The sequence below is a fragment of the Barbus barbus genome, assembly GCF_936440315.1.
Source record: "Barbus barbus genome assembly, chromosome: 20".
NCBI lineage: Eukaryota > Metazoa > Chordata > Actinopteri > Cypriniformes > Cyprinidae > Barbus > Barbus barbus.
Window position 1 is genome coordinate 8,746,991 of NC_136748.1, and position 9,133 is coordinate 8,756,123.

General features: G+C 38.0%; 1 protein-coding gene across 2 annotated transcripts; it reads right to left on the bottom strand.

The window, feature by feature from the left end:
• Window positions 1-1,958: 1,958 nt before the first annotated feature.
• LOC306886416 (homeobox protein OTX2-like) lies at window positions 1,959-7,015 on the bottom strand. 2 transcript variants are annotated; one of them, XM_079443504.1, is made up of 4 exons: window positions 6,855-7,015; window positions 4,670-4,895; window positions 3,877-4,028; window positions 1,959-3,648 (listed from the first exon to the last, which is right to left on the bottom strand). In XM_079443504.1, the coding sequence occupies exons 2-4, from the start codon at window positions 4,764-4,766 to the stop codon at window positions 3,028-3,030; spliced, it is 870 nt and encodes a 289-aa protein (XP_079299630.1). In that variant the 5' UTR covers window positions 4,767-4,895; window positions 6,855-7,015; the 3' UTR covers window positions 1,959-3,027. The 2 variants fall into 2 exon arrangements, with proteins under 2 accessions (XP_079299630.1, XP_079299631.1); XM_079443505.1 differs by having other exon boundaries at window positions 6,663-6,876.
• Between the last annotated feature and the right edge of the window lie 2,118 nt (window positions 7,016-9,133).

The window sequence follows — 9,133 nt, forward strand, 5'->3', positions numbered from 1 at the left end:
GTTTTATTTTAGGCAATAGGTCTAGCTCTGGAGACAGAAGAATAGGTTATAGCCTAGTAATATTTGAATAATGAATGAATGAATAAATAACATTCTTTTAAAATCCTTTAAAAATTTGTAAAAAAATAAATAATTGCTTTTCCTAACGAAGAGTCTACAAGGTCATTCAGACTCATTTCAGGAGACATTATTTAATGTAGCCATTTTTACACGGAGTGTTTTAAATAGTGTTACTGAACTTGAAGTTGGTTGTACTTGATTTCTTCATTTTATCGCTGTGTAGTGCTTATTTTATTTGTCTAACTTGTCACAGCTTTATACAGTGTTGTATAACGCCTCGACTGCATACATTTTTCCGTTTTTTACGTTCATATCGCTGTTTTTACAGCCTGTGTAACATTTTATTTTTTTAATAAAATAAAAATAAATGAAAAATTATAATAAAAAATTTAATAAATTTATAACATAAAGTATAATTAGGTTATAGTAAGCTTAATTTCGTTCCAAATTCATTTGGAAACGGTTTAGGTTTCTTATAAATGTTCTGATCATTGCGCACCATTCTTGAAATGGTTTAATAGTGAGGATGTGAATGAAAAGATTATTTGGCAATGTCAAGGACGATAATTGAATGTTCCACTGCTCGCAATTATGATGGAAGAATTCAAAGATTCGATTCTGACTCCTTGCCTCCAAGTGAAATAGTGTAATTATGAGATGTCACTCAAGTCGGGCCCTTACAATAGAATTATTCCAGGACCCGACGGTAAAGTCCTCTACTCCTCCTTTACTGAGGGGACTCTTTGTGAAAGTTTTCCATTCAGTCACAGAGGACTCCGGGGTGTTAGCTTTGTCCTCAACTGTATAATTCAAATTTGGAATTCAAGTATTGAATTTGTACTTTATTGTTTGCCTCTTTAATTTAATAGATTTTGTTTATTTATTGTATGTATGTTGATTTTTAACGTAATTATTTTCCCCCCCTGAATTCGTGTCATGAGAACAGTATTGTTTTAATGTCTGTAGAATTGTCACGGCATGCAAATTATATATATGCACACACACACACACACACACACACACACACACACACACACACACACACTTTTCTATTGTGAAATACCATCCGTTGTTGCAATACAGACTAAAATGGTGCTGTTCTGTATTCAGAAAAGGCGGTTTTTAAAGAAGGCTTTGAGTTACGTTTGAATTGCCCCCTGCCCTAAAGAAACCCCGCCAGTGAAATATTGGGATTAACTGGTCTTTGAGGCGCGGATTAGCGCGACTTTCCCAAACCGCACATTCCTGGTGCCATGTCTCTTAAAACGAAAGGGCCGGAAACCCGGCGGGGAAAATGAGAAATAATTAAAATTTGCTCACGCCTTGCAGTTCCAAAGATACATTTACTTTAAGTGTCCTGATGTTTAATTGCCAAATTACAAGACGCATACAAGCCAGTGCTTTTCAAGTTTAACCTTTAATTGAAGCTTCTGAGTGGGCCTGTACCTTATCAAAGCCTACCCCTTTATAAACCACTTGTTGACGCACATTTTATTGAAAACTGATTGGAATACAATATTGAGTTGAGGTGGGCAATTTCTTGTAAATCAGTCAACCAAGAGCACGTTATTAATATTTAATGTGGGTATGCACGGGATTTCAGAGATTTAATTTTTTTATTTAATTATTTTATAATAAATAAAATAATTCACATTTAGAGCGCATTTAAATAGCCCGTCCACTTGATAAATAAACAGATAAATTAGTTTAACGTACACGCATTTGCCATCTGTTTCTTGATACATCATCATTGTCGCACAAGAAAATCGATTAAAATTTGGTGGTTCGGTTAGCCGTCTTTTTTCTTTCTTCTCATAAATCGGGCCTCCCCGACCTTTGTATTAGCCTTTGCATTTCAAGCAATTGTAGCTAACCTATTAAAACACAAACACACACATACAATTCATAATACATTTTAATAACTCGTCCAGACGTAATAACTTTAAATATGATTCAGATTTGAAATTGTTTATTAATATTTCTGTGGCGGGACCACATTACCACTCCAGACAAGTTTAAGATCCACGTGGGTGGTATATGAGTTATGACCAATGGAGATCAATGAACGGGGACAGACAGTTCCTTTCTTACACATTCTCTCGAGTCCCTGTATTTTCGAGATTGTTTGTCTCTTGAAATTAATCCAATAGTAATCATGTGACTAGTATTATTTACCGTCGTGTTTCCTTAAAGAAAAAAAAAATCTATTAAAATCACAGCCGAGTCTTCGCAGATGCGACGGAGCTCACAAATTGCATACAGTTACAACAGATCACAGTTTCGAAGGCTAGCACAGATAAAAAAAAACACAAATGTACCATTTATATAAGACACACATTGATTGTCTTTTAAAAACTACATATTGATTCCTTATAAACACCTTTTGTTAAATAAAGTAGTGCATCCAGGTCGCCATGGGGGCGTTCAGCGCACACACACACACACACACACACACGCACTCGCACACATCCTCTCTATCATCCTCCTGATGGAAGTGTCTCTCGTCTTGCCAACATTGAAATAGGTCGGCGTGCTGTAAGAGGCTTAGAGAAAGCCTGCCCATTCCAAGCACTTAACCAAAAGATTGGCTCCTTTTGCCGTGTAGTTTTTCTCCTCTTTTCTTGTGTAAGGGTTTGCTCCGTGGCTTTGACCTAACTTATTACAAATTCACTTTGATTCCCTGTACCTTAAACAACAGGTTGTGGTCAAATGGCCTATGTTTATACTCATTCACGACCCTTCAAATACTGCTTTGCAGGCCACGAGGGGTGCATGTAGCTCAAATAGATATTTCATGTCAAAGACGAACTTCAAAAGCGCTGTCGGGCACAATGCACCCATCCATCTCGGAGAGTTCGCGTGTCACGGAACACTTCTGTTTTTGGAAGGATGGCAGGTCTACAAGGTTTATTATAAGGTCTTTTTTTAGTGTGTTGATTGAACAGAATGGCAGACGTTTCGTTAGTTTCACAACACCTGGAATTTCCAGGAGGAAGTCTGATCTTTGTAATCCAAGCAGTCAGCATTGAAGTTCAGTTTCCACGAGGACGCTTGGTCCTTATAATCCAAGCAATCCGCGGTGGAGTTGAAGCCGAGCCCCGAGGCACCGTAACCTTGCGTTGGGAGGGACGCGGGAGACTGGTTCAGGTGACTGGTGACAGCGCTGGTGCTCATGGGGCTCAAAGTGGATCCTGGCCCGGCCAGCTGATGGTGCATGGGCGTCAAGTAAGAGCCGCAGTCCATGCCCCCAAAGTAGGATGTGGAACCAGCGTAGCCCTGGCTGTATCCTGACGCTTGAGTATAGGTCATGGGGTAGGATCGTTGCATGCAGGAGGAGGAGGTAGAGAGTGGGTCTGACAGCGGGGAGATGGAGGCCGGGCTCCAAATGGACACCGGCGCGGTTGTGGTGGAGATGGCCGGCACTGAAGTGCTGGAGGGCGGGGTGAACTGGCCACTCGCCCCGCTCTCAGAACTGGCCTCCCGCGCTGGAGAGCTCTTCTTTTTGGCAGGTCGCACCTTGTTCTGGCCTCCGTTTTGTTGTTGTTGCTGCTGCTGGCGACACTTTGCCCTTCGGTTTTTGAACCAAACCTGACATGATAAAAAACAAACAAAAAAACAACAGGGTTTATTAATATTTACGGTGTGAACCAATTTAAGTTGCGGACTAGCGCTGTATAATGATCTTTGGTCTGTCTTTGCGCAAAATGAGAAACAACAGAATTATAGTGCGCCTCTCGGTTCATAAAGATGTCTACGGATTTTAGATGGTTTCATTTTTAAATTAAGACACTCTTGCATGACGTGAATGATACGTACCTGTACACGGGACTCCGGCAAGTTGATTTTCAAGGCCACCTCCTCTCGCATGAAAATATCCGGGTAGCGCGTTTTCGCGAATAAAGCCTCCAGCACATCTAGTTGCGCTCTAGTAAATGTTGTCCTTTCCCGCCTCTGCTTTCGAGGAGTCGCTGTTTTAAATAAACAAATGCATCACAAGGTTGTCCATCCGAAAAGATTTCATGCATAGATTTATTTAAAAAGCGGGTTATAAACATTAATGTATGATAGGCCTATAACATATCAATATATCTAAAACGTTTGACGTAATTTGTTTTATTCAGTAAAACATTTTAAACTTTTCCTCGTTTGATATGTCATCATTGGTGCAATAAAAACAACACAGGCCTACTAAATACGCCAGAATAATAGATACATTTTTATTTTAATTCACCAACTGGCGTATGTTTTTAAATTCTTACGATTTACAAGGCATATAAATTGTATTGTGTGAGATTGTGGATCTCAAAAAGGTTGTGAATTTCTTCAAAATTCAAAACTGCTTCATAACTCTACAATTTAATTAGGCATCAGCTACACTTAACCCGCTGAATAATAATCTGCATCTCAAGAAGTCTCGAGTGGAAGTGTAATTATGAGAATAGAAAGCTTATAAATCAAATAGCCAGGCCTACTATTTACATTTAAGCACGTACGGGCAAAGTGTAACTACATAATCTTCAATCCATAACTGACATATCAATATCGTTGTGTGCATACATTTCAAGCATCTTTTACAAGGATCTTAATAATTCGGAAGCCTGTCTCTCACCTGGGTATCCAACGGAAGGGTGCAGAAGGTCCATACCGGAGGTAGTTAAACTTAGCCCGTTGACCGTGTAAGGTGGTTGCTTGAGATACGACATCATGCTAAAGATGGTTGTGGGGGGGTTGAAGTTAGAGAAAATTTGGAAGGCTGAACACCGGCCCCTTTAGTCTCCTTTTCTTAGCCTTATTTCTGCTTCTAGTCTTCAGCGGTGGAGGTGAAACCAATAACCCTGTTTTCCAAAAACGACAAAGATAATCAGAGACGTTTACTTAATTGCGACGACGGAGGTTGTTGTTTCAACGTCTGTCATGAGATAGAAACAGGGTTCCTCTAGCTGCGCTGACTTATAGGCGAATAAACCACGTCCACACCGCAACGTGCTCTTAAAGCCGCTCCAGACCTCCAGCTGTCCTCATGAGATGAACGAAGCTCATCTTGACAAACGCCCCCCGTCCCTCCCCTTCCTCCCCTCTCCCCACCAACCTCAAAAAGTAACATCTATTAATTGCAAGTCTTCACAAAGACAAAACTCGGTCGTTCAAATGCGCACACAAGCCCGAAACACAATTTGCATAGGAACCCGGCTAATTGGCATAAGAGCATTGATTGGGAGCTATTGGTGGAAACAAAGGCCACTGTTAGCCTGATAACTAATGCTGATAACAAAAGCTCCATTGGCGAGGGACAAAAGTAACAATGACAAAAGCAACTATAGCTTCTTTCCCCACTCGTATCAGTCAAAAGAGCAGGCTATAAACTTAAAATTACGTGCATTAGTGTTTTTCAGAAATTACATTTCTTAATTCTGACTATGTTGAAAAGGAGTATATCAACTTTAATCTTTTTGATGTTCCATTAATTTATTTTGTCGCTAGATAGATTGTTGACGCAGTTATTAGTTCATATTATTAGTTTAGATATTAGTTTATTAGAATTTAAAAATAATTTGACTCAAACGATCAGATTAGGCTATCAGCCAAACATTTGGGGGGGGGTGAAACAAAAAAAGTTTCTTATAATAGGCTATTGTGTCAACAAGCAAAACTCCAAATTAACCGACGTTCAGCATCATCCAAATCACAATCCTGCTTGGATGCATGATGAAATTATTAAACAAAAACTTCAGCCTTATTATGCAAAAAAAGTTTTTTTTAATCCAACGGTTTCGCCCCTCAATCTGTCACTTAAAACAGTCCTAGTCTACCAGTTGCGCAGACGCTCGATAGTAATGACCTCATCCAAGAATTAATTATGATAAATGTTGTTGTTGATAAATTAACGAGATAATCCGTGTGGCACGCGCTCCTCTAATTACTGGACGCTACCTCTTCAGCTGAACGTTTGGCCTCATTGATTCTGTGCATGACTACAATAAAAATCACCCGCGTGCGCGCTCGCACACACAGACACTTCAATGCAACGGTGTCTCTGACATGATACAGAACAAACTATTGAAAAAAATAAATAAGTACTGAGACTATAATCATCAGATGTTCTCTTGTTCAAGAAAGAGGAAATATATCAAGCGGTATGCAGCGACGCAATATAAAATGCATGTAGCCTACTCCTTGTTTATTTGTATTCATTCAGTTATGTCGCTCGTTGTTCGTTCATTTATTATCGGTTCGCACCGAAACGGTTTAAATGAGTTAGTGAACCAATCAGTTAGTAAACGCTGATTTAAATTAAATTTAAAAAATAAAAAATGTGAAGCAGTGTACTACCACAGGTCAAGATGTGTACAAGTAAATATCGATAACTATTTGTTATTTTTAAGAAGCATATAGGTTAATTGTTTGGCTTTCTCAAAATACAAGTAAGCATAAAACGAAAAGAACGTTTGCGATATAAAAAGATAAACAAAAGATTAATTTAGCTTACATTTCACAATAATGATAGGTTATAATTATTAATAATAAATATAATAACAACATTGTTCGCAAAGTCTTACTACAGAGGAATATATTGCGCACGACTACTAAGGCGGGCTACTTACTGAATAACTGGATTCCGGTAAAGTTTTATGTCCAATAGAGAATATACGTCTAAATGGTTTCAAAAATAGCCTATTGAAGACATCAAGATAAAATCCTTTTCATCAAACCGTGAAGCAAATGAGTTATGATGAAGCCTCTACAACTAAACACGAAGAATGGATAAAATGGTTTAGAGAGATTAAAGCACATACGGTTATGATTCGCTGCTCTTCTGGGTTGAAGTTGCTGGAGTCTGATTTGTACAGCACGCTGGCCAATGAAGAGCTCAGGACTGGATCTGTTTCTCTCGCAGGGCCCTTTGCAGGGAAACAAATGTCTGCAGCTACTTTTTGATGCAAACTCTCCAGCCAATGAGAGCGAGGCCCCAGCGGAGCACATTCTCATCTCTGAGAATCAAAGGAATGTCATTTTATCTTGTAACGTTAACTCATAGTGTTATGAAGAAAGTGGAAAGAAATGCTTTTTTTTTTTTAGTTTTCACACTCCTATCTTAAAAAAATAAAACAATTATCTTATATATTTGCATGATTGATCTGTTTGAAATGACTTTTTTTGTTCTGCGGTGGCCCTTAGTGAGCGTGCGCCAGTTTGTATTCTTACCACTTAAAAAGTTGCAAAGGAAACAATAGTATAATTGATATAATCTCGAGCATGATTAGTAGTAACGAGTGAAAACAGCAGACTATATTATAACAGTTAAAGCGGAGAAAACAAATGTTGAATCCACGCAGACCTCTTGCATTTCTGTTGCGTAGCTGGAGGGATTTACGGGGACTTAATTCTTTAAAACTGTCCTCTCGTCCACATGACGCTCAAACTGCAAGTGCTCAAGCTGATATACCCAAATGTATCAAGAGATGAGTGCATCGCATTGCCATGGGGCTAGATTAGGGCCTTTTATAAGACATGCAGAATACACGTGAAACCAGTGTGGAGTAGCGCAACGAGGAGGTGAATTAGGTAGCTTTAAAAATGATAAAAACAACATGTTGCCAATATCCACTTCGAGACATGTCTACCGGGATTCTTCTGTGTGGGAGGAAAGCCGACTCTATCATAACAGCTTTAAGTCTATACATTTGAAGATATCCTGAGAAGAGGAGAACCTGACAAGCGCCCGGGTGACTCGAGATGCACGGACAAATGAACAACGGTGAGCAACATATTAACAAAGACCATTGCTATTTAACGCATGTTTCTTTTTCTTTAATTAAATCCAGCTCAGATGTGTTTAAATGAAACGCAACTTTTTCTAAATAAAATAATTTATGAATATATTCTACCTTTTATTAGAAATACTATTATTATTAACACTGCTACTATTACTACTATTGTTGCTGTTTGTCATTACCATTTGATATAATTCTTATTATGGCAAACTATAATTTCCAATTCATAGGATCAGTCGTAAGGATCAGTAAGTACTAATTATTTTTCTGTTTAAACACAACATTTTGTGTTTGATATTATTGAAGCATAAACTATATAGCAATTATTTTTATTAATATTTTAATTTTTTAAGATGAGTATTTTCCTGTTTACTATCCTAATAATAAATTATACAAACAACAGCAACTAATAATATTATTAATATTAATATTAATAATTTTATATGTCATGATATAATTTTATATCTCATGGATTTTATCAATGAGATTTGAGTTTATTCATCCTTTTATTTTACTTGCATTGGATGATGCCGTTTTGAGAACATAAACGCAAAGACAATTTAAAAACATGATTAATAAAAAGTTCCTATTGTGTAATTCAAGTTAGAATATGATCTATCTAAAAAAAGTAGACTATAATAGGTTATTTATATATATATATATATAGATCTAGGAATGGCGTCGCATTAATCTAGTGTGATCTTTCTTTGGGTTCCAGATGCACAAATAACTTTTACACTCCAAGACAGGAGGAAAGCTTCAGTTGTGCACCTGCTATTGTGGAATGCCCTGGAGACGATGACAGCCACCATTATCCTGGTGATTTACCTGTTAATATTTCCCCACATCCACCTGCCACGTACTGTTTTGAAAATCCATAAACAATGTCTTTCATTTCAAGAGTTCTTTGTGTTCGAAAGTGAATGAAAAATGAATCTTTCAACGCAAACTGCCGTTTCTCCTCTGAACTCATTCACCTGAGCTCAAGTATGAAATTCTGAAGACCAAAAAAATAAATACCGCCGGTCGCTACATGTAAAGGATGAACCAAAATGATAACTGTGCTTGCAGGACTGCGAAAACATCTAAATAAACAACATACAAAACATGGACAAACGATGGAGTTCTGCGGTTCAAGATTTAAAACTGATCGGGAACTAAAACACTTTTTTTAGACGGTAGAATACGGGAGCGCGTGTTTCACATGATATTAACGCGCTGTGTAATTAAGTCACAGCTATGATAAATAAACGATGTTTCATCCACCATCATCATCCCGCGTGCCTTTATCGCTGGGATCT